Genomic DNA, 27,138 nt, shown 5'->3' with positions numbered 1-27,138 from the left:
CCCCATTGTCCCTTTGTACTGTATATACAGTAGAAGTACCACCTATCCTCTTAAACACAATTTCCACACAAAATCAGTTAATTCATTCAGAATTCACATCTTTCAGACCTGAATGAACTGAAGCTGGTGATAACATGAATGATGATAGTGGCAAGGATCTAATGAAATAATTGTGCACATACGTCCATACGTGCCCAAGTACAAAATAAAGTATGCATGAACTGACTTTTGCATGGGAACTAAAGTGTATTAAAGTCATTTTGTAAAGTGTATAAAATACACATGAAGTTAATACTGCATGTGTAAGTAAAAATTAGATTTTTACAAGATTTAAATTTTTAAACCTTCTGGAGCTTCTTTCAACAGTTGCAGATGATTTTCGAAATTTACATTTTCCAGGTGATCTTAGGGGCACAGATTACTCTTGTGTCAAGTTGTTTTAAGCGATTGAGTTTGGAACTGGTGGATTGCGATACTTTTGTTTTGAGTCAGTGTTCAGATGTCCTTCCCAGTGAAATCTGCTACAACTGAGGCCATTAAGATCTATTTAACCCCCCACATGGGAGTGAAGTGAGCAGAAGGCACACATGGCGATCCAGGGTGTTCTCATCTTCTTCACAATACTGCACAACTGGACAAGAATCTGAGTGAATAACCGAAAGCTAATCTAGTCTGACTGACAATATGAGTGAAGCTTACTGAAAAATGTTTTTAGCTGATTATTCCATACAGTAAATCACATATTTATTCTACATCTTATTTTATTCATAATCATCAAGATACAGTACGTACTGTAGTATGTCATTTCATCTTTGAAACAGAAAACAAAATCAATGATTTGCTAATTACAGTGAGAGGTCTTGTGTAGGTATCTCACAACACTGAACTGCAATGTTTTTGTTTAATACAGACATCAGGCAGGAATTTGCTTTAAAAAATGAATCCTTCCAGCAAAGAGCAGCTGTCATAATTCATTAGTGCCATTTTCGTTTGGAGCTCTGCAGAGACATCACAGTTTTGCACAATTATTTATAGGTTGCTTGGCAACATCAAGAGGATTTCATGGAAGTCAAGTAGGAGATTACAGGGACTCCTTTAATATCCACGTGTTCTTCGCCATTCATAGTAACACACAGTATCTGTGTTTGTGCAGTAAACCTCTTTTTACAAACTCCTGCAACCTGAATAACCACATGCTGAAATATATCTGAGTTTCTCATTGGGTGAAGCAGTTATGGTATTTAATATTATTAAACGTTTGAAGATTGTCATTTTGACATTCATATTCTTAGCTTCACAAATTTAGTTCTAACATAATTTAATGTCACAAACCATTTGATTGAAACCAGACTAAGCTCCACTCTGTTGTCTACTTATTGGTATTTCTACAGTACCAATCCCACATATTCTCTGCGTCTATTTACCATACTTCCACGTACACAGCATGTTCTTTCAAAACATGTTTGAAACAAAAATGTAATTTTCTTATTGATTATCAGAGCCCTCTTGTAGAGCTGCATATTTACAGGGTATATTAACACCACCGTTTTCTTTACAGTATCTCCAGGCACACAAATGCTTGCTGCAAGCTTTCACAGAGCTTTCTTTCAAACAACTCCATCACATGCCAACATCAGTTGACATTATTCAGCACCCATAACCATGTCTTCTAGCATTCCACATGTTTCTGGAATGAATTCCCATCATAGCTGTGCTCTTTGTTACTCACACTTCCTACAATTGTGTCCTACCACTATGCTATGGTCTTGACTGCTTCTGTAACACAAGATTTTGTGAAATTATTTCAATAGGAAATATTTAATTGCAAGCCCTGAGTGCAGTATTAATAATTATTTTTTATAATCATTTTAATGAAGTAAAACATTATACTATAACAAGACAGTATACTTATACCACAAAATAAATTCCTTAGACCAACTGAATATTGGGTAGAATTGTAGAGCAGTTTAAATGGCATGATAGAAAATTATATCTTGCAGATAAAGCACATGTGTTTATGTACAGTATGTACAGTGGGTTCAGCCATTCTGCATAACAGGTTCAAGTTACATCCAAAATGTATTGATTCAATTTATTAATTATACTTTTTTAATTAATGATCTTGTCTTACGACTTAGATTTTTGCAGGTATATACTGTATATTATGGTTCAATAAGTAATATAAAATAAAGGTAAGGTCATTTGGCTGCTAGTAGCGTATTGATCTAAGGATCTCATCTTGTCGTTTCTTGAAAGAAGCCAGGGAACTGGTTTCAACAACATGACTGGGTAGCTTGTGTCAGATTTCCATAACCCCTGTGTAAAAAAATGCCTCCCGTTTTGAAGTTTGAAGTTTCAAATGCAAGTCTGCATAGTTTTCTCTGGTGTCCCGTGGCTTGTCTCTCACTTTTGATGCTGGAGAAGTCCACTGGGACGACTTTGTCATCTTAAAATAATTTGAGTACTTGAATCGTGTCCTCTAATAATCATAGTTGATCTATGCAGGGTATTCCTTTAAGCCAGACATGTATCTGTTCACTCTTCTCTGGGCTGATTCTAGAGCATCAATATTTTTTTCAAAATGTGCTGAACAAAATTGTACACAATATTCCTGGTATTAAATGCGGTATTAGTTAGACTGGATTAATTTTGGGTTGCAGTCTGTGTTATGGGTTATTGTCACGCTGCATGGTAAAGTTTCCCCAGATAAGTATGAAAGCATTTTTTTCTACATTAGAAAGCAAAATGAATTCTGAACCTTACAGAAAGATTCTGCTGCGATCTACAGCATGTACAAGGACAGTTGCCTTTGGAAAGTCATCAATAAGGAAAATTGAGACAGTTCCAGAGGGAACTATACTCAAACAGTGACACTACATTCACCATCTTTCACAGAGAAGGAGATGTTCTTTGTAGTAAGTGCAGTACGTTTTGTTTTTCTACACTAACTTTTGTAAAGGTTTACAGAGTCCATGTGGAATAATCAGATAATCTGGAAACTATTAGCTAATTGATCTGAGGATGTCATTTGTTTGTTTCTCAAAAGACAATAAGAGTACCTGCTTCAACAGCATGGATGGGCAGTTTGTTCGATATTCTCACAAATATTTGAGCAAATAAGTGTTCTCTGTTTTATCCGCACTTGCGTTCTCTTGTCCACGTTTTACTGTTAATTCTGAGGAAGGCTAGCTGGTCAACTTTGTCAGTGCCTTTGAGGATTCTGAATACTTGAATCAAGTTCTCTCATAGACTTTTCTGTCTGAAAGGGTCCTGTTCTGTTACTCTGTTAGTGTAAGACATTCCTTTCAGCCAAGGAATGTTTTCTGTAGTCTTCTCACCTCCTCCAGAATACATTTACTGTGACTTCTTCTATGGTATTTGTTGTGTCGTGTGACTTTAAACTACAGTAAACTAATGAATAGTGCATAAAACCGATCTGTTGGACATATTTGAGAGATCCCCACATACAAATTCCTGCATAATACATATAGCTCGTACTTGTAGCTCTAGTTGTTAATGCACTGCGGAAATTTAGCTTTAAAATTATATATACACTCACTATTCTGAGTCTCTTTTCTGAATCAGTATTTTTTCAGAATGGCTGCAAGCTTTTATTGCTGCTGAAAACAAACCGAAACAACACAAGTCTAATTTTTTTTTACGATGATTAACAGAACATAAATTATCATTGGCTTAGTAGATGCCCATATTCACGGCAATTGACCAACTAGACATTCAGTGAGAACCTATAATTTTCAAACATCCCAAAATCGCTTAGACATTACAGTAGGTAGCTGAAGAAGAATGCGTTTGGAGCCAAATTGCTTCCTGTAGTATTCAAATTCTCTTCCCCTAATACCGCGTTACATCACACTTTAACGCTAAATGAAACTGAAACCCCATTAAGATGGAAATTCATCAACACACAACCTACAGTATTAAAACGTATGAGGTTTTTCTAGTATTAAATTACTTTCCGAGAACCAGGGATGTCGCACCGCTCGAGGAAAATGATCACGAAAAGCGCACATAGTGTACTGTGCAGTATATCTGCTCTTTACGTTTAAAGAAATGGATGTCTTTTTTTTAAAATAAAACGACAAGTGCACTTAAAATGAAAACAATTTTTAAGTCACCTGAGGAAAACAATTTATGGGAGCATAGAATAAAAAGTACAGTTCCCTTGAGACTCCCAATTGTTACAAAATACACTACTGTTGCACCACTCGCCAGACAGCAGCAGCAGCAGCAAAACATATTTACATAAACGGATGAAATACAAGTTACCGTTTCCCCCCCCTAAACAAGTATTAAAAATTCTGACGACAAACCACCTTCCTCACATTCTCTGCAGCGCACCAATCATTTCTGCAACAGTCTTTATGTGCTGGTATTTATACGCATTCACCCCCCCCTTACTCAATTCATGGCTTGGAGCTTGTCGGGTCAAACCATTGGCTGTGGAAAGGTGCAACACTTGTCACACGCGTGGAGCTGTAAAGGACGCCCATCGCCTAATTGATTGTTATCAGATTTTATCAGGACGGAGACGCGGCAGCAAAACAATCGAGCTCGACAACCTGCGCCGCGTTTCAATCTGCTTACCAATCAGCCCTACCACGGTCGACCGCCACCCCTATTTTGCGTATGGCCGGGTCCCCTATTGCCTGCAATGGCGTTTTCTAGCGGTGTGAGGATAGAAGCAGCGGTATGTCAAGCCGCTCGGGTGTGCAGGTTGGGCAACTTGCGCAAAAAGAGAAAGGATGACACAGAAGGGCAACATCTGCACAGCTAGAAGATTTTTGTAACACCCTGGCTTTGCGCAGACTACCACATCACATGACGCCAAAAGAGCTTTCATTCACTCGGCATCATGCTTTGAATGAGACGAGGCACGTACTTGTACAGTAAGTCTTGTTTTTGAGCGTCGTTGTGTACAGCTAAAGGTTGCGCTGCTCGGCTTTTTTTGTTTTTGTTTTCACGGTTTAACTTCTGCTATATTGAGGACTTGTTGTGACGCACAATTCGTGTAACCCGGCTTGCTGTTATTGTGCCAGGCTTTTAAACAAGGAAGTGGTTTACGTTATGCCTCGACATTAAATGTTATTTACTTGTGAAACACTTCTGTCGTTGATATATATAGTAACACACTTAGTCTAAACACTTTTTTTTTTAATTCTGTGCATTTTTGACGAATGCTTTCATACCGTACGCAGGAGTTCACACCGCGTCTAAATTATTTAATTGGGGGGGTCGTATTGGTACACTTTGCAACAATTTTATATAAGTTGATCTTGATAGACCGTGCTTTACTGGTAAATATTTCCACTCCAATAAAATAAAAAAGAATGATGTTTGATTGAAATAATACGTTTCTGACAGTTATCGGTTCATGTCCGATTTTCTTTCTGATCTTTGACTGTTTTACAGAGAGCCGATGCGGGAATGTACAATTCGTTAATTGAGCGGCAATTTAGCTGTCGATTTTCGCGTTGAATGTAGCTTGCTTATGTATTTACTGTATCTATGACCAACTTCGGGTCATTCCTCGCCTTTCGCATGCTATGGCTGTCTAAATCTTGCTCATAAACAAACTAGACGTATTTTGGTATTGAAGGTTCTGATTTTTCTAAATATATGTACAGTACCTCCATCACATTATTTAAGTGTAGTTATTTCCGGAGCTGAGGAAGATAATTACAGGATAAGAGAGGTGAAGTTTTTTTGTTCCGTATCAATACGTGTCAAAGGCGCATTTAATAACCTAATTAAGAAATCCGCTGACATGTTTTCTCACGGTATTTTTGTGAACCTTAACTTTCCTTTCCACTTCAGTTTCAATGATTAACTCCTTGTTTACACAAACGAAGGGAAATTAATAGAAGACATATGATGAACACTGTGAGTCGGATGCGGTTTCTTAACGGAATAATAAATATTGTATTTGTCCTTAATATCACTGGAAACATAGTGAAAAAATATAATAGTATTCCGAAATCTTTGTTTAAATTAGTCTAAAGCATAGATTTTGTGTACTAGTCCTTATGTACTGTACCTCAGAAATGAGTTCAAGAATGTAAGCCGATTAAAACCCCGTTAAAATGATGCAGCATTTAGACGTTTGGAGTTTAAAGAATATTACAGATATAATATTTTAAATTATGAAAAGTATCAATACATTTCTTTGGTTTGACATTATAAAGCACATTTGTCTTAAGTAATGAGTTTGCTGAATTAACCATGATGGAGCTTGATTAAAAACGTGTTGTCTGGGTTTTGTGCAGGAGAGAACTGCATCTGTGTTTTCAAGGGCAGTACTTCTAGGCCTGTATAGAAAGATAAATTCATTTCTGCCCGCACTTCTGTGCAAATACTAAATCCTCTTAGATACAATTAGATACATGTATAGTATGTACTTCAACAATTTACATACTGTAAACCTTCCACTAATGTCTATCAACTTTATTAATGCCTTCTGGGGGTGTGAAGAAACCTAGATTTGTCACTTAGCAGTTTAATTTGCATTGATTATAATCTTGAAAATACATGCTTAGAACAACTCGAGATAAACTAGACCTGAGCAGCTAGTATCAAGTGTAATAGTAGAATTTACAAGTAATATCTTATTAACTCATGGACTTAAAGACTTTGTCATGTTTATTTTCTTTTCTACATATCCAAAAAGCAAAAGGCTACTTTTTTTGTACATAGTAATACAATACATGATCTATAGAGATTATCTGCTAACCTAAAGTAGATTTCAATGAATCACCTTAGAATTGTTTGTATATCAAGAAACTGCACAAAAAGAGCAGAACTCAAAATGCAAAATGTCACGTCGTTGTGCACAGTAATGAATAGTATTATTCTGGTAGAGGGTGTTATTGATGTCTTGTCTAAGACTCAGAAACCTTGCTTCAAGGCACTTGTTTGCACAGTTAAAAAGGTTAAGCAAAACTGAGTTGAGAAAAACCTTTTGGTTCTCGAGGAATGGAGAGGTGCACCTCCATCCCATGCAATTACAGGAGTTCATGCTTCAACAGCCCCCCTGCACAAAAAACTGAGCTTTAGGGAGAGCAAGTTGTGCAAGCCTGGAGTGGAATTTCCTCTGGTGCTTCAGTGGTGGGAGTCTCTTCATTAAGAGCCAAGAAGAATGCTTCCCTTTGTTGCCTGTTTTTAATGCTTACACAATTACAGCTCGCAAAAACATATTCCAGATCAAGTATGGGAAATACCCTAAGTATAGGGGAAAAGACCTAAACACAATACATCCTGCTGAACAGATTCTTCCATCATCTGGAGACCAAGCCACCCAGAATGGGCAGTAGTCCCAAGAAATTGTGATGTTTGTTGAAGTCACATAGATCTGGCTATCGACTCGCATTTAATAATCAGCCACAAATGACTCGTTCAGGATTAACCCTCCTGATTTACTTACTGCTGAGGTGGCGTCTTGAACCGAAAGCCAGTCCATTGCCTCACCCACTAGCCTCCTCCAGCGCGTCCTGTCTCTCCAGGCGACAACATAAATTTCCGCCTTGTTGACTCTTCTTTCACCGAGTCAAGCAATCTAGGTCTTCCTCCTGGCCTCTTTCCCCTCTCTTCTACTACACCCTTCTGACTTCAACATAAATGTATTAAGAGGTGGTAAAAGATTTTGAAGTTTTGTTTTCCACTAGTTCTAGCTCTTTGTACTCTTTTTACTCTCCATTCCAGTGGCGTAAAACAGAATGTCAGATGTACTCTCAAAGAGCGATAGCTGGCTTTGTTAAAATCAGGTCCTGTCCACAACAGGCTTGGCAAGCCAATCTGAAAGTGCTACACAAGATTAGCATCCACATTTAATAATCGTACTCAAGGACTCACGAGCACCTCAAGGGGTACTTGAGTCCCATTGTAAGTAGGGCAGTTAGCGAGAGCTCTGCTGTAATACTCTTACAGTTAATATGTTAATAGCCCACATTATGTGTATCATTTGGACATTGCAAGTACAGAACAGCACAGGAGATCATACAAAAGCAGCTGCTGTTTGCCGTTTAATTTTTGGTTCGTAACTTTGGTTTAGCGTCTGTGATGCTGAGGCTTGTTCAGATGCCAAAGTCAAAGCTTTTATGTTGGCAACGATCAAGCAAAACTTCAGAATTCACAGTGAAGTGCACGATAGGCATTTCTGTCTCGTGTGTTTCAGAAAATGAATGCATAACCATTACTTTGGAATTTCTGTCTCACCAGGGCTGTAATCATAAACATACAGAGCTTGATGGGATACTGTATTACTAAATCCATTGTCAAATGTACTGATAGGACCTACTGTACAGCTAATTTATTTTAATAGAGTTTTTACAAATTAAGCCCTAGTAAATAATGGACTTACAGCAGTGTAAAAGCTTGGAGCTAGATTATTTGGCATGCTTGAGTATGATTCTTGAGATCAGTTTCTTGGAATGGTGCGTGGATGGCACAAAATACTGTGTAATAGTGACTAATGATATTGTGATGATCCAGTTTCATCGACTGCAAGGTTGTTGTTTTAGAGTCTTTTACACTTTTGACTTCAAAGGAATGTCAGAATACAGTATATTAATAATTGTCTGTGTACAGTACGTACCTTTTATGTCACAGCTATATTGACTAAATAACAAACATTCTTGCACAAAAGTGTGAGTAAGTGTGGACCTGGTCTGTTTTATAAGTTGAAGTGCAGTTACGCGTCTCTCTGCCACTTGAGACTTCCTCACCTTCAGCTGCTGAAAATGTGAACTCAGCCATGGAGCTGCCCAGATTTAAAATTCTGTCACAAACTTAAATGTCCTCCGACAGTATCGCATAATGTTTGCAGTTAATGCTAACATTAAAGGTGCCCATAGATCCAATGTGTTTGAAGGTCTTTCTGATTTTTCTTGAAGTAAAATTAACATTTTATCATAAATCAAAACATAAAAGTGAAGCAGACTATATATTGTTGGCTTTACTTTTAAATGGTTCCTGATTTATGTGTATTCACAGTACATTGAATTTTTGCTATGTGCCTTCTATTAAATCAGCTATGTCTGGCTATGTTTTTTACAGTTTTTTTCATGTTATGTTATAGAAAAACGGTTGGGATAGGTGTTTTATGGGTGTATTTTGAAAGCATGGGTCTTCGTATGTAAGAGGAAGTTGCATAATTATTGGAACATAATGTGTATCTTGAACAGTTGCTGGCACACCCCTTTAGAAATTGTGGAGTAGGTCCAGCTAATAAACAGTTAAACTAAAGTGGAGTATTTTACTGTATATCTACTTTAACAACATGCAATATAATATGTTAGAATACTGAAACATTTAAAATGTGTGGGGGTTATCTTGGATTTTTATGCATAGGTCTTGAAGGTAGAATTTCGACATCAGTCAGATTTGCAATTAATGCATTTTTATTTGTGTAGTAACCATTTTTTCTATTTCTCCTTTCAGCTATTATGTGTCTAACAACAAAGATTAAAATCAGAATCAATCCTTGGAAAACGTGATCTGACATCCCAGCTATGCAGAAAGCAGCACCTTGCCCACAATAAACATGATGAAAACCGAGGCTTCGGGAGAAAGGTCCACCCTCCGAAGTGCTTCTCCCCATCGCAATGCTTACAGGACAGAATTTCAGGCCCTGAAAAACGCGTTCGATCAGCCCAGGCGAGATGGAGACCCAAAGCCGAAGGAAGGCAGTGAGAAACCTCCACAAGCAAGAGGGAGGCAGTATGGCTCCAACGTTAACAGGATTAAAAACATGTTCATGCAAATGGGAATGGGACCAAATGAGAACACTGGACCTCCCTCCAAAACCAAAGGGAAAGAAGGTTCCTCCCCTCAAAAGATACGCAGGCCTAAACCGTCTGTGGACAAAACGGGTGAATCGGCTGTGAAACTGCAGGCTACTGTAAGCGAACGGGTTAGCCGATTCGATACCAGTCGGGATGGGACTGCTCACTCCAAGTTTTCGGAAACGAGGAAGATGTTTGAGCAGACTATCCGGGAGACTTCTCAGTCCTCGCGCTCCTCTTCCGGCAAAGACCGGAAAGGATCCCATGAGCACCTGGATGAGTGGAAGGGCATGCGCTCTAATCTGGGCAGCACCGACTCTCTGGATAGTTTGTGTTCGAGAACGGAGGCTTCGTCTCCGACGGTGAGCCAGCTGAGCGCCGTGTTTGAGAACGCCGACCAACAAAACGCAGCGGCTTGGAAGAAGACTGGAAGCAAAGGACTGTGTTCCCCCGATGGCTCTCAAAGACAGACTGAGCTCAGCGAAGATGACGTTAGCTGGCAGCAGTCTCCACCGCACCGGAGACATAAACGCCACGGCCAAAAGCAGGCGATCCCACTTTCATCCTCATCGGAGGACCTTTTAAGCCCCAGTCCTGTGTCCGAAACGGCGGACGAAGGCAAGGGGATTTCTTCTGTGAGCCAGCAAAGGAACGAACATGAAAAGGAAATGGAGTACAACCAAGGAAATGCCGAAGATTTCCGTGCAGATGCTGCAAGTGATTGTGGTGTACAGAGACAGATGGGAGCTGTGGCTGGGTCAGAGGTGGATGGAGTTTACAGTGATTCAGCAGTATCTGAGCCCTCAGCTGGCGATGAGCACAGAACACAAATCCCAAAGATGCCACCTAGTCAGCTAAATGAACAAGCTGAGGGCCCTGTGCTGGCCGATTCTGCTTGGGTTTCAGATGAGCACGCTAAAGATCCCAGCGAAGGATATACTGGGAGTGAGAAGGCGATTGGCACTTCTGAAAGTGCTATGTATTATCAGGGTTGGGGAGAAAGCTGTACAGATCCCGAGGATCAAGCCTGCAGTGAGGAGAACAGCCACTATGAGCCCGATTCGGAGATTGTAGAAATTCCTGGCTTGCCAGAAGAAGAGGATGTCGCTTCAAACAGAAAAATTAGATTTAGTACAGCTCCAATCATGGTAAGTTTGCCATTTCAACATCCTATTTCGGAAACATTCTGAGCTCTGAAATAAGAGTACCATTTAAATCAAATCCACCATCAACTAGCTAACGATTAGGTGAAGCATGAATGAAATTTGAGCTGTATGGGCAGCAAAAGAAGTAAAATATCTGTAAATATGAACATATGACAGCTGATGTACTGTATAGGCCTTTTTGTTGCCTGTCTTGGAATAAATGTTAATTCTAATTACTTATCCTCTCCCAGGATATTTTGGAATCGACTTCCTAAATCCCCAAACTGCATTGATGACTGTGCAAGGCAAATCATCACTGCAAACTGATTTGTGAAGAAGCACTTGCAGCCTGCCTTACCCTTTAGGGCTGCTGTGTAAGCACTGTCCAGTGAAGGAGACTCTTTGGCACTGATTCGAGTTGATTTTCAGAGATCTGAAGGCTTAGTTCATCGAAAGCCTTTTCTCTTGTACAGTAGTTTTGTTCAAATGTCAAGAAGATTTCGGTTGAAACTGAGATGGTAAACAAGAAGGGTTTTGCCTGGTGATATTTTAATTATCATTTTCTGTCTTGAAAGTGAAGTTTCTCCAAGTATGTATTAATATATTTCCCAGGAGCCACTGAGCACCAAAAGCATTTTAATTTTACTCCAATTCTGCCTTGTGATGTACTGTGAAGAAGTTTGGCTGGGATAAACTACTCTCCTGTCAGCTCCAAAATATGAGGGTAGGGTAGTTCGTTTTTTTGTCACTGCCAATGGGTCAGTCAGATGACTGGAAATATAGAATTTGTTTGTCTGTTCCTTAGTTTAAGACATTGTCTCATCCATTGGAGCTATAAGACAATTTTGGGTACAGTATATCTTAGCCACATTTCAACAGGTTGATGACTGCATACTGTTTGGGAGAATTGAAGCTCTTGCGCAGGAAAGACTCCCATCTTGAGAACCAACGTCATAATGAAACTCCAAGCTTGCAGTTTGCTCTCTGTTTAATATATTAAAAACTTTTTGTTATATCAGTTAAAGGGGAAGTTTTGCCAGATAATTCAAAAGTTAAAAAGAAAATGACAGCAGCTTGAACTTGAATAATACAGAAGTGTATTATTCTCTAAAAACTGCCTTATTTCAAGTCTGTTCCTTTAACCAGTTTTCAGTGTATGACATTAATATTAAAACAGGACAAAGATTAGTCAACGTGCACAAACATTGTCACTGGTTGCTTCCTCTTTTAGTTCCTAGAGAAAAATACTTTTTTAATCCAAAAAGAATGTGTTATGTAAGGTGAATTGAGTATTCTGCACCAAAATAAGATAAACACCTTAAATGAGAATGACACTTTGCAAATTGCTTTTTTATATAACATTATTGATTTGGTTAATCTTGCACCATGAACACAAATGGAGTTAAATGAGGCATTTGCTAAGCTTTCTGTGTCTGTATAGCCTTTTTGATAAATTTGTTAGTCTTCTGAACAATAGAGAGAATGTTTTTGGAGTAGAGGGAAGTTTGTGTAATGCCGTTCCTTTTTTATAGGAACGGGTACATTATTTGTCCAAATAAGAAAAGATTAAGCAGATTTGCCAGGGTCATGGTGCCCTCTTTGATTACTATTGTTATAAATTTAATCAAACAAAACGTGTTTTATGTACTTCAAGGCTATTTATTAGAACCCGTATAGTGTGCACACCAGTGTCCTCATCACTTGAAAAAAGTATTGTTGAAGTGCATAATGGGAACGTTGGAGTGGTTCGGCTTTGGAATGGCACAGCCTTTGTTTGCAAACAGTCTGATATATTATAGGCTTGGCAGCATTTATCGTTCTTTTGTCATGGGTTTGTTTTTCCTCATTCCTGGCAGATCATAACTCTAAGACAGTTTAATTTTGTTCTTGCTCCAAAGTGCTGGACCTTTTAATGCGTAAATGGTTTATGAAACCAGAGATGGACACAGGAATTCTTTAAATTAACATTTTGACAAATGGTCCTGTACAGTGTTTTCCAATTTTCCAGAAGACAAAATATGTTTTACTGTAAGTAATCACTGAAAGAAATCTTTTATGTCCTCCACGTAGTCATTCATGTTGTGAACAGAATAAGCAGTAGTGTTCCTGGAAAGCATCAGAAGTAACTTATTTTATTCCAAGTGTGTTTTTAGAAAAAGTATATGGATTTTGGATATTGAGGAACAAGTTTTGGTGCTATTTGGGTTAATTGATCATTCATGACTTGCCATGATACATTTGATTGATTTTGAGTGTATCATCTACACTTAATCACCTTATTAGCTTTCCAGGATATTGTAGGACTCTTAGGACTCGTAACAGCTGATTTGTCTTGTTGAATGTCAAGCCTGGTGAAAATTCAGAAAGAAAAACTGAAAAGGGGAACAAATATTCTTGATTTATGGAGAGAACAATGCCTTCAGGCCACTGGCATATTGGAGGCTGAAATACAGTATCCCTGTGCACTCTCGTTCTTTGTCTCAGATGTCCAAAGCCAGTTTCAAATTCTCCAAACCATACAGCCACAACTTTCTGTCGGTTGTATGTTGTGATCTGAAAGACTAAAGGTCATGACCCCGCACCGACAGTGTGGTCAGGGGTGTCTAGCTGCTACAGAACTCCACTCCTAGTGAATGATGGTGATCTGATCATAAAGTGCTACACCGACCAAATTCACGGACCTCTTCCTGCACTTTTCTTGTCAGTTGTCAATGTAGCACTTGTGCCATGGATGCTCTCCTCCACAGATTCCACCTTCGTTAAACGTTGGTGGGATGACAAGGCATCTGGGGCTCGGAGACCAGTGAACAGGCACGCTCTTATCCTGGCTATATGAGAAGGTTGGCACAGAATCCCACAGGATGGAAACTACTGTAGGTGTGGATCCACAGTCGCTACAAGTCGCTACATTTCTAAAAAAAATAAATTGTCAATGTACAGTCCAAATTGCCAGAAAGCTTATTTTCATAATGATATTTTTTTAGAAAGGCATATGCCGAGAGTTAAAACGCAGATGCAGTGAGCCCCAGAGCTTGGTTCGTATGCCAGTATATACTTTAGTTGGACCTTGATGAAAGTCTTAATAAAAGATGAAGATAACATGATGAAATATCTGGATCATGTTTGAGGTAAATTTGAATACACTTCAGCTGAAAGATCCGAGACAGGTCTGGGATTGTCAGATATGCTGTGTTTCACAATGTCAGATATACGGCAAACAGTGTTTTGCTCAGGTTTTTCTAGGTCAATGAAATGTAAACCCTGAGCCTTGTCTACTATAAGACACGTGGTCTCCTCCATATCACATTTGCCCTTCACCAGGGATTTTCCCATTCCTGCAGATGCTAAAGAAACTGTGTTCATCCTCGAATTCTCCAGCTGTGAAGTCTAAAATATATATTCAGCAGCCTTTTGAAGTCTCCTGGAGAAGAGCCTCAGTGTAATAAATCCTTGAGCAGCTGACTTGTTTATGAGACATCCGATACGTTACTAATTCTTGGATTGACGGATCCTGCAGGCCCAGTACCTTACCATGGCTCTCCAGTGCGGCCTTGTACAAAGCAGCTTCTGTACGTGTGCTTTCAATTAAATCAAGATTTTCTGCGGTCAGAAGGCGAAATAGATATTACATCTTGGCTACTGTTGTACATTGGTTTGATATGTCTAGTTTGTACCAATTTCTTTGTATTTCCTTATGCCTTTAATCAGAAATATTTTTTAATGGCAAAGTTGAGTAATTTTGCATTGTGTGAATAAAATTCAAGGTTAATAAAATGCTTAAATATGTTGGTGTCGTACTAATCTCATGTGGCTCTTTGGGAGTTTGACCCTAGACAGTGTCCACCTCATTTCTTCAGTACTGTGACATGACTTTTGCCATCCCACCACCCCAGATTCAGAGTTCACACACATTCTAGTGGTCCTGCCAGGCCAGGCCAGGTCTAACTTGCACTTGCTCATCCTTCATTCGCTGACTGAGCCATGGCTAAGGTGTGCTGTTCCAGTTCGTGGTGTAGACCAGTGGTCACTAACCTTTACTGCTGCCCACAGCCCTTTTTGCAAAATGTGTTTGCACCCCTTCTCAAAAAATATTGAAGTTGGTTTGTTCTGTTCTTTAAATCTAAGATGCATCATAACAGAATTAAAGTGAGATAATTCTATATTTATTTTAATGTTGCAGTAAAATTAAGAATACATGAAAAATTGCACACTTTTTATTTATCCTCTAATAAAATCTGGCATGACTCACACTTCCTGGGGGTGCAGGCACCCCAGATTAAGATGTGGATGACTAATGCAATCATATCCACCTCATTAGCATTTCAATGGCTTTGCTGAACCTTTGTAATGTATTGCTGGTGGACTATTCTTTCAACTTTAGTTTTAAACCGAAGTATCTAATAATAATAATAATAATAATAATAATTGCTTACACTTATATAGCACTTTTCTGGACACTCCACTCAAAGCGCTTTACAGGTAATGGGGACTCCCCTCCACCACCACCAATGTGCAGCCCCACCTGGATGATGTGACGGCAGCCATAGTGCGCCAGAACGCTCACCACACATCAGGTATCAGTGGGGAGGAGAGCAGAGTAATGAAGCCAATTCATAGATGGGGATTATTAGGAGGCCATGATTGGTAAGGGCCAATGGAAAATTTGGCCAGGACGCCGGGGTTACACCCCTACTCTTTTCGAGAAACGGCCTGGGATTTTTAATGACCACAGAGAGTCAGGACCTCGGTTTTACGTCTCATCCAAAGGACGGTGCCTGTTTACAGTATAGTGTCCCCGTCACTATACTGGGGCATTAGGACCCACATGGACCACAGGGTGAGCACCCCCTGCTGGTCCCACTAACACCTACATTAGGTGATCTACATTAAATCTGTTGTTTAACTTCATCACAAATGAAACCTAGTATTCAGTAGCATGTTTTTTTAGGTGCTGTAGAGAAGGAAGAGTAAAGTCAGCCATTTCTAACTAGTTTGATATCAAGAACCTTCAGCTCCAGTGCAAAACAGATTTCATAAGTTTATCTTGTATCTAATCAGCAAATTTAAAAAAAAGAGTAAAATATTGATACTGTAGGTTACACCTTTTAACTCCCACTGAGTTATTACTTGATGTGTCGGTCAAAGGAAGATGAGAATAACCATTGTAATATTTGTATTAGTGCCTGTGCGAATATATGTAAGGCTCAAGTCATATTGAAAATTATTTTGGGGGATTTAAGCTATTGAGAGTTTGGAAGCTGAGGTTACTTTAAAAAAAAGTTTTTTCTTTCATCAGAAGGCTGAAGGCCTTGTATGGAGAACAACAAGTAAATACACATAAATATATCATACATATAATTTTATATTGCAAAAACATCACAAAAGGCTTTAGATTCCCTGAGAGGTTTCAAGCATTGCCTGATACTAATTTTCAAATGAACAAAATGAGTCTGCTGGCTTCCATTCATTTGAAACATCTCGGATGTTCTTGCAGACACCATCAGCTTGGCTCATGTCTGAAGCTATGTAATGGATCCATGTATAGTTGTGTGAAGATCATGAGCACTGTGAGCACTATGCTGCTTCTCTGAATACTGGTACATTCCTAGACCTCATTCGTCCCCTATGTGGTTTTCAAAGCAATATTTTGTATTTTTGCGGCAATGGGTTATCTAAATTGTGGGTTAACACTTAATTGCCACATCCTTAGCAAACATCTCTGAAACCAGCCACTATGTATCTTTTATAGTTTATTTTTATTGTGAAATATCCAGCTCTTGCATTGCTGCAAGAAATGTATCTCTTGTGTTGTAAAATGAAAATATTATAAATAAAATGAGATGTTTGTCTTAAAACCTTCTTATTAAAACAGCAATGGCCATGAGTACAAGTGGGTGTTATAGTTGGTTAAAATGTACCTACCTTTTTCCTGCTTTAAGAAATGTCCCTAATTCTATTTTTAATAACTAAACTGAATGCAGTAGTTTATACAATCATTACAATTCCCAGTCCTAAACTCTGAGCTTTTCAAGGTCAACAGCACTGAATACTAAGTAGGACAATGGGGAAAAAATCTATTAATATAAAATACCTTTACTCAACTGAGAACAGGAGGCGCAGGTTTGTGGGAGTCTGGAACAATCTAGTAGGGTAGTTAATTGCCAGATGTACTGTACATTGTAATTCTTAATCGCGCTGATCTCTCAAGACATACACAGTACGACAAACAGCACCACATAATGTGGACGGTACATTACAAACGTCATAATCTACAATCTTGTACAATGTTGCTGAAGCTGATACCTTGATGGTTGGACTAGATCCCTGGGTTAATTAGTTACTTAAGGAGCAAGTGGGTTAACGGGGCTGAATGGCCTCTTCTTCGGTGTGACCTTTCTAATGACGGCGGTAGTAATGTGTGCAAGATTCTGACGGAGGCATGAGTGGGTATCTGAAAATCATGTAGAATAACTCCTGTTGTCCGCGGGAAAGCTTGTAATGAGTACTGGATAAAACGCTTACGGCTAAGTCACTAGGTTTAAAAACTGGCTATAAAAGTGTTCTTTTGAACATTTCTTCTCTCTTTTTAGTATAAATTCTTAAAGGTTATCAGTGGGTCATTTTAAAAATCTAGCACTCATTCTCTATAATTTATGAGCTGCAGCTGATTTGAAATAATTTTGAGATTTGGGGTATTTCTTTGGTTGTTTACATTTAGCTACTGATACAGTGTAGTGTAGTATATGGGGTGCGCTCACTGAAATCTTAAATGAATAGTAAATACCCCCAGACGTTATATACTGTATTACCAGCAAGGACACTGTAGAGTTTGTTTATGCATATAAAACCTTTAGATAAAAGTCACTGCTTTATCATTGTCTGTTTTAAGTTGTACAGGTACAGTATATTTTCTGCGCTTTGTGAAAAAAAAACTTTTTTATAGGGCTGTATATTTATTTACTGTACAGATAACATTCAGATATGTGTCTCTTCGAATTCAGTTCTGCATCGTCAAGCTTTCTGTACTGAAAGATATGCCATTTATGGACAGATTACAGTAAGCAAGCTGATTTTATTAAAAAGAAGAGATACAGAACAGGAATGCACTGGGAAGATATGAGGAAGATTAAGGATTTCAGAACCCTCAGAGAGAATGATTTGCAACTCTTCCAAAAGTATTTATACAACACTGTACATCAACATGAAGTGTTATAAAAAAGACAAATATTGCTAAACATGGTTCTAAGGGGTAATCTCATCTTGCCAGACTTGACCACAGGATAGTGAATTTATCTGTGGTTAATTTTACTTTTCATTGTGCTCTTTAGGTAGTGAAAGCCGATAAGTTGATTTAAAACCGAAGACTTTAAGCCCTAATTAATCTACCAATCCTCTGGAAAGTGTAATCAGAGCTGGCTCAGTGATGTGCTGTGGTAAACGTTTATTCCATTGATTTCACTAAAGAACTGTCAGTCCTGGTAAGGAGTTTCGATAAGTAATGGAAGGCAGTGAATTTTCTGCATGCTTAGGAAGTCAGAGATTTGAAAGACAGTTTGAGAAGTTCCTGCAGCCTTGTATGGAGGTAAAGAAGAAACAAATACTTCAGTGTTTGGACCACCATAACACACTTGGTCATAGTTTATGGGAGAGAAGCAGACTGTACTGCGTATATACTGTATATTTCTGTTCCTATTGTGAATTAAGGTCTCAACTACAGTACATCGTCACAACACAAAAAGATACATTTGCTGCTCCAGTTTGAACATTTACCCATTATAAGTGCAGTCCTGTCCTTTAACCAGTTTGTAGTCCCAAAACATGTATTCCTAATGCCTGCAAATTACATTTTTTTGAATGAACTGTCAAAAGTCTTTTTGAAAATTTACCATATTGTGTGCTCTTTGTTGCCTGTTGCTGTTCAGACAACTTCAACAAGTTAAAGTGAGTCTACTTTTTGTGCTTATCCTTTCTACACTTTAGTTCTAATACAACACAACCACCCTCCCACATTAAAATGTAAACTACTTTGTATGCAACTACTTTTTACATATTGCATATTATATTGCGATTTATATACTGTATTCAATATTTTAATTTAATTGTATGGTATACTTTAGTATTTCTGTGATTCTAGCTCACCCTGCATTATAATTGTCTACTTATGTAGTAGATTCAGTCTCATGCATTTTATTTCTAATACTCCTAGCATTTACACACAGTATAAGTACTCAATTACTAAGTAGTGGTAATCATTTGAGGTTTTATTTTTCACTTGAATTCTCTTTCTGATTTTCTAGTTCATTGTGGCTTCAGCCCATGGAAGCCAGGAGGTTCTCAAAGTGCTTGGCCTTAGTACAGTATCTTCCCAAATATATTTTCATCATCCTATTTCTTTTACAATGCTTGTAAGAGACAGTGATAAGATTGATTAATCAAGTACACTACTGTATGTGTTTTTCTATGGTCAAATTATTAAGCTCATGTGCTTTGTTTTCTCTGTCAAATGAAAATCTGTATCCAAACAAGCTGCACCAAAACATAGAGGCCTCTTACTTGTTTGCTTATTCCTGTAAGGCCTGATCCAGATTCATTCAGAATTTCTTGCAGTATTTCAAATATCTGTGCCATAGATATAGGCTGAATTTCTGCTGACTTCATTCAGTTTTCACTTCCCTCATCGTTTCATTGGCAGAATGGTTCCTGAGTAGAGGCAGAGCTACAGTGCAGTCCAGCAGTTTCTGTTGCAAAAGTTCAGTGGATTGTTGACATAGCGAAGTCCTGAGGTGACACATAGCCGTCATTTTTGAAGACCTGTCAGATGGATTTTCTGATTAGTTTCTGTAATACTGTATGCCCAATGGCATTTAAAGGGCAGTGCCTCTTGTCCATATTTTTAACACGATTTATTACCTTAACTGTTACTGTTTTGGGGCTTTTTTTCAGATTTTCTTTTCGTTTTTTGTGTCGTTTAGTTGTGAAACACTTTGAAACATCTTTTACGAAAGTTGTCATAGAAAATAATTCCATTTCATTGTTTAATTGGTTTATCCACCTGTGCCTGTTTTCATATGTTCTTCTGTTCTTTGTTTTTACAGCCATCGAGTTATTTTGTGAACTTTAATTTGGCTGCTTTATCGTTTCATTTGCAAGAAGAATAAAATTACTTCAAACCAGTAGAGACAGACCATTTTATTTTGGATGGTCTTTACACAGAACATTGAGCTCAGTTGGCTGCTCTCTGAGAAATAATTGCTTTTCTGTTTTGGGGGTATAAAATGGAACTCGGAGATACAATTGAATCCAAACCAAAGTCTGAATTCTTGCTGTTAGTTTGACACTAATCCACTTGTCAGTGTAGTGTCATCTGCAATCCAGAGCTGTTTTTATCAACCCATCTAATCTGTCAGGAACACTTCATTTCCTTTATCTCTGAGCCACTGTTCGCATACAGGTACACCCTCAATTACCACAGACAACCAGAGAGAAAACACAAGCTCTCTTTCAACATATTACTATGTTGTTTTAAATGGACTTCCAAATTATTAAAGCAAAACTTCAGGTAGAGTAAAATACGGCCATCAGGTTCTTAACACATTCAGGTCCAGTACTGAGCCTTTATCTCAAAGATGAGAGCTCAGAATCCTGTTTGCTTTTGAAGTCTTTGCATGATCTGACACCTTTTTATCAGTCTGAACTGTGCCTGCATTATGTTCCAAGTCAAACACTGAATTCAGTTTGAACTTACTTTGTGATTTTTTTTTTCTTTGCTCCACTGTGCTATAACGGGGCACTCTAACCCAGTTCTTGGATGGTCTAGTCTCTTCTGATTTTTGGTCTGTCTAAGCTCTATGTAACATACTGTACTGTAGCTGTTCTAATTATTTAACAGCAAAATTCTACTACTTCAAAGCAGGCTCCGACTGACCTAGCTGTGCCTTTAACGAGGTGATTTATTTTCTGAGAAATCAATGGCGAAAGACGTTAAGGAAAAATGTCTGGCTAAGGAAAGAATCGGGTTAATTGTTTAATCAACTACTAAGGCTGGAAGAAAAACCAGAAGCTGCTGCAGGCCCAGTAATGTAATTTGACAAGTAAGGAGTCCTTGAATTTTGAACATTGGACAGCCATTTCAAAAGCAGCGAACAAATGTTCAGTAGGAGCTTCTATGAGATGTAATGCTGACATCAAGGGCCTTCAAAGAGGAGAACTCTCGAGCCTTATTTATTTCATGTCAATATTAGTTTGAGCATTTTAGAATACAAATATACTGTAACATTAAAAAAAACCTTCTTCCTTTGGCATGAGACATTAGGTAACATTAGAAGCTTTCAGGATTATGAATCTTGAATGGGGATTATATGAGGATAACTCTGACAAGTTGTATCAGTGGTTAAATAAAGATTCAAAAATTGAACTGCTTCTGTAAAAAATAATTGTGGTTCTACCAGAAACCTTATACTGTACAACCTTATTTACCTGGGCTGAAATAGAGACAGAGGTTATGATGGATGATGAAATTTTTAGAGACTTGTTTCAGTGTTATGTCATTAATAACTTTATACATTTTAAGACCAGGAGGAGAACAAGATGTATTTCTGATGGCAGTGTTTCATCTTCTTATTCACTGCTTCTAGAGATGAAAACTGGATTCATTCCTTGTGTGAATTTATACTACTGCATATTATAGTTTGGTTCTGTTGGATGTTTTGATGTACTGGGCATGGCTTTCTCTAATATTGCTAGTAATTACCTAAATTAATAATTACACATTATCAGATTTTGTCACCCATACAGTAAATTGGAAAGTTTTTTTGAGAGTCTGGAGTTTTTTTTTTACTTTTCCACCAAACCTTATGAATTAGGCTTATGAATGAATGCTAATAATAGGCCTTTTAATGTAATGTCAGTCAAAGACTAATTAGCAACACTGTACTTTGCTCTGCACGTGAACTTTTCTTGCAGTCGAGACAATGGAAAAAAAAACTAGTGCAGACTTTGTGCTTGATTAACAATCTGTTGATCAGCATATGGCTAGTTAGGTAACCCATTAAGAATCATTTGCAAAGAAAGATTAACATTTTTAACTTGCAGGAAAATAACATTTAATATCCCCAATACTAGTTGAAGTGACAAATGTATTTAATTTATTCCTTACCCAAAGATTGCAATCTTATAAAATATTAATAGAAAACATTATCGAAGCATTAGCTGTTTCTTGCTTGCTGTGTTGGACTTCTTATCAGTCCTACAGTGACTGTTGGATTAAAATTGCAGAAGAACCCCGTGCTAATTCCTTACTTACTACCCAGCCTAAGAAAAATAGGTACTTCCGAAAATAAAAGTATTTTATGATTTATGAAGTTCTGCCAGTTGAACTTGGGAGTGCTATTAGTCCAAATATATAGAGGGCTAAGAGTGAGGACTTTTCTGGTGTTTTGTTTAATGCTAATGCTGAAAGGTGACTGCACAGACGTCTGTAAATCTCACTGGTGAATTATATTATACTAGACTATGTTATGTCCTTGAACAAGGTAAAGTCAAAGTAGCCATTTCACATCAAATTAAGTTCAGTCTCCTCTTTTGCTGATGAGCTCTGAAAAGATGATCTGCAACATTACAGGTGTGCACGGTCATGGCCTAGAAATGAAGATGCAAAAACGCTCATTTTATGTAATTATTTTCCATCAACTGCGCTAAAATAAACTTACTGTTTCCTGGATATACTGTACACATATTCTAGAGACCCTGGATGTGTAGTCTGCTGTCCAATATGCCTCTTTTAAATAGACTTTACAAAATAAGCGTACAGTACAGAGTAAGGATTTCTGAAGCTTGAAAGCATGAATGTGTTCTCGGATATTTCAGCATGTCAAATGCAACTGTTTAAGGAACATTTATTAGTCCCCTCTCACCCCATTCCAGATATTCCAGTATAGTTTTTCTATATATGTGCATTTACTTTCAGACATTGTAGAGTTGTAAAATTGTGTATAATGTGGATGAATCTGATGGGGCTTGTTTGTTGAAGCAAATCTTTTTATTTATTATGTGCCAGTTGAATCATTGATGGTACCAAAGGTTGCCCTTAGATCGGGAAGTAAAAGGATATCAAAGTGACAACAAGTCAGGATCTGTTAGCAAATCGTTAACTACCTTAACAATGGCTGACTAAGCACTCTCTCTGTCTAAACCTTGCCTGAAAAGGTTTGATACCACCACCCATTTCAGAATGTTTGTGAGGAAAGACAAATTGGAAATAGGATGGTAGTTAATTACTTAGTCATCCTGACCAGTTTTTCGTGACACTGGAGTGACAGTAGATTTCAGGCCTACAGGCAAAAACCAGATTTCAGAGAATATTATAACAGATGGAGAAAGAGCTGAGAATCAAATCCTGAATAGGGATAGAGGAATAAGATCCAGAATAATGCTTCAAGGCCTCATTTTAGCTCCCGATTCAGTTGTTAATGCAGAATTGGCAGCAATAAAATGAGAAAAACTATGAAGCTTTGAAAGCAGAAAAGGACACAGTTGTCATGACTGATAACTTCATACCTTCTGAGAGCTCTTTTATAGCAGTTTTTTTCAAGATCAGACTGGCTTGTATTAAAATATACAATATTCAAGAAAAAGGGCTTTAAAAAGATGAATAACATATGAATTACTGCAAATAGCCAAGGGTACAGAAAATGTTGTATTACTGCTACTGGAAGGAGTGGTTTCCTAGGAGCGTAGTGAATACAGGGTCTCTGTTGTAGAGCTCTACCCAGATCACATGAGTGTAGGGCAATGGAGGAAGGCTAGCCATACTGTAAGTGCTCGGATTTTTAATAAGTACAGTGTGGCGTTAGGAGTCACAGGAGAATCAAATGTGTTTCCATAATTAATTTTAACTGTTTGTGTTCCCCTGGCCTTTTCACAATGAGATGGTTTGGGTTAAATATGCGTTTGCCATTGATACTGTTGATCACAAACCCAGGCCGTCTGTGCCACTAAGGGACACTGGTACTGCCCTTAATAAAGTTAAAGAGGTCCTCTAAAATCTCGCAGTTTATACTTTGTATTGCATTCACCAGTTTATGGTTATTTAGGCATTCAGCCATTTACTGTCCATGAGGTAAAGTGGTTTGGCCTATTTTGCCTGTAGTTATAAAGTACTGTAAGTGTCTAATTAAATGAAACGGACAGGGTCATTTCTACTTCATATAACAGGGAGTGTTCCATGCTCATTCTCCACTACTAAGGTGGAGTGTCAGCAAGCTCCGAATAATTGTTTAGAGAGTGATGGGGACAAGCAGTGAATGAATTTGTTGTGATTTTTAACTCAGCTTAATCAGATCTCTTTGATTGAGTTGTCACAGTAACTTAGCATAAAATACATAACCTTCTATTAAAACTATTACACCTTTCCTGATAATATTTAATTTTAAACAGTGCATCCAGGATGGAAGGAAATTTTGTGTTTATAAATGCCCGTTCTTATCTTACTTCTATACTGTATTCATGTAAAACTTGAAGGGGCTTAATTACAGCCATGTGCCACAAAGCAAGTAAGTGTTCATTCCCCTTTCAATAGCCTCCCTTTGGATTTTTTATATCCTGTGGGCTGTGTTGTAGGCAGGGGTCATGACATCAAGTTGTCATGTGCTACTAGGATCTGGCGACACGTTCTTAGGCAGATAAGCATCCTACAGAGTCAACGAAATCAACAAAACGTGCTTGCCCAGTGCTGTCATTCTTTGCCTGAAGCTTGTTTGTATCTGAATACTGCATATGCATGACTAACAAGCTGACAATATTTCAGATGTATCAGGTACAGTAATTGATAAGTGAAGCTAAAGGTTAATATGCTGGGAGCTCTGCGAACTTGGGAATTCTTCTTATAATATATTTTATAAATATATGTCTATATGCAGTGTGCTGTACCTATTAAAACTGAATACCACTCCTTATTTATTTGGTGCTTATGTGTGGCTTTCTCCTTTAACCATGTTTAACACTGTTGTTTGTCATTTGTGACTCCTTATTTCTGGTTATTGGACCAGAAAATATCCTTCTCTCTATTGATGTTTTTATGTCATAACTAAAAATGTTCACTTGTCTCAGAAAATACAGGACCATTTCAGGCTTTAAAACAGCTATCACAATACCTCTGTTTTGACCAGCAGTTCAGTCCTGTATAAAGGGTCAATGCATTATTATCCCAGACTTTAGTCTAACCTGACTGAGTTATTGGAATTGTCTTTACACTCCTAGGCTTTGTTTGAAAGGTGCCCTACTTGTAGAATATTTTATGAAGTATCTTTTTATCTGTGTGTTAAAATCAGACTTGAAAGTGTTTACAGGAAGTGATTGTACCCCCGATTGCCTAGGGGCAACAGTGCTTATTCATTTTAACCTTGACACCTTTCAGTTTTTAGAGGATGCTAAATTTTTAAAGATTCAGCAGCATCAAATGGTTTCTTGATGCAAACTGGGGTCTAGTCATTAGGCATTTCAGTTGTCTGAAGTCTGAAGTAAAAGGTGGCGTTTGTTTTATGCTAGGGTACTCCAGTCTCGGGCACAGCAAGCCCAAAGTGGTTTTTAATACGAACAGCAGTAGCTGGCCGTGGTGAGGAGCCATGCGGTGCTTTCTGCAGCAGACACAGACACAGACACAGCCTTTGTCTTTCCCCTGAGCTGTTGTGCAGTACATTCGGAGGAGCTGCAAGTGCATAAACGTTCCACTTTTGTAAAACCATTCTCTGGAATGTCAGTGTACATTGTTCCAGACCAACGTAGCTAAAATGTAAATTATCTTACAAATGATAAAAAAAACAAAGGAGGATTGTTTGTTATATTAGGGCAGCTATTTGAGATTTTAGGACTGCTGTTATATTACTGCCTTAAATTGTCAAATGAGAAGTAAATCGTATGAGATGAGAACATCCTATTGTGTTGTGAATTGCCATTTGTGAACGCAGACATCAGAGAGAGGAGAAGGGTCTAGTGCATTGCTATGAAGGTGGTCAGCACAGTCAAAAGACTTTGGCTGAGTGAAATTATACATATTTCTGAAACAATAAACTGATCCTCTACAATAGAGAATACTATTTGAAAAGTTTTTTTTAGGGTTTTAGCTGTATTTTAACAGGGTTTCCATTCAGATAGACTAGTGCAATAGGGCTTCCATTGAAATTGACCTTTGACATGGTTTTGAACTTTCTGAAAGCGAATTGCACCTGTTTTGACATTATTGCAATTGTAATTGTGGAATTGAAAAATAACCTGTGGCAGAAGAAATCCTGATTTTCACAGAGCACATCAGCTACTCAAGGATGTCTAGTATCTGCATAAGTACTATACCAGAGATAGGAGACCTCTGAAGAAAAACGGGTTGCAGCTTTAAGTGGTGTTAGTAGACCAGCAGGTGGCGCTCTTGCCTCTGAACAAACATTTCCAAACCACTGCACCAGTATCATGATAGGGGATACTGTGCTGTAGGAGGTGTTGTCCTTCAAATGAGATGAGTAGGTCAGTAAGGATCTCATGGCACTGTTCGTAAGAGCAGGTGTGCTCTTATGAGCTCCCTAAATTTCTCCCTTAATTCAGTTTGTGAAATGCTTTACCTTTTCTCCACCTGACTGTTGTAGTTGGGCTGCAGGTGCACAATGGCGACTGTGCCAAGTAGGGGCTGTACTTCAGCAGTAAATGATGCGAGTTCCAAACTATATGTGAAGCACTTTGGGAACCATTTAGATAAAAGTGCAAGTTCTTCTTAACCTCCTCATGTACGTACAGCAGCGTTGAGCAACATTTCTAATGCAGCTCATTGTCTGATCTTGTCTTCTAAGGCTTTCAGTCATGAATCTTGGTTTCCTGTTTTAATAGGCGTAGCTCAAACAGTGCTGAACAGATTAATATCATAGCTAGTATTATCACTACTTTTTGTGAGAGAATGTTAGTATGAACCTCAATATGCGACTGAACTATCTGATACACACCTACTTCAAAGTATGAGCAGTGAAAATGTGTCACCTGGATAGTATAACTGTATAACCACTCACGTGCTTGCAGAATGAACTGTATAAAATAAGTTTAAACCTGTTACTTTGATGTTTTTTTTTATAAATTCTTTAAAATACAATAGAATCTAGTCTAGATTCTAGGTTGGACAATGTTTTACACAACTCACCTTATACAGTACTATTAAGAAT

General features: G+C 38.1%; 1 protein-coding gene across 7 annotated transcripts in view; it reads left to right on the top strand.

Annotated features, from left to right (window-relative positions):
* The first annotated feature begins 4,441 nt into the window (after nt 1-4,441).
* ppp1r9a (protein phosphatase 1, regulatory subunit 9A) overlaps nt 4,442-27,138 on the top strand; it is a 63,867-nt gene continuing 41,170 nt past the window's right edge. For 4 of the 7 annotated variants that reach the window (XM_088600521.1, XM_088600520.1, XM_088600518.1 and 1 more), the window contains exons 1-2: nt 4,443-4,907; nt 9,454-10,945. In XM_088600521.1, the coding sequence (XP_088456647.1) occupies nt 9,557-10,945 (1,389 nt within the window). In that variant the 5' untranslated portion in view covers nt 4,443-4,907; nt 9,454-9,556. Of the gene's footprint in view, nt 4,908-9,453; nt 10,946-27,138 lie in introns of all 7 variants that reach the window. The other 3 variants (XM_088600522.1, XM_088600517.1, XM_088600519.1) reach the window with 3 other exon arrangements.

Source organism: Lepisosteus platostomus, chromosome 12, assembly GCF_059453375.1.
Source record: "Lepisosteus platostomus isolate fLepPlt1 chromosome 12, fLepPlt1.hap1, whole genome shotgun sequence".
Classification (NCBI taxonomy): domain Eukaryota; kingdom Metazoa; phylum Chordata; class Actinopteri; order Semionotiformes; family Lepisosteidae; genus Lepisosteus; species Lepisosteus platostomus.
This window is presented reverse-complemented; position numbering and strand designations above follow the sequence as displayed.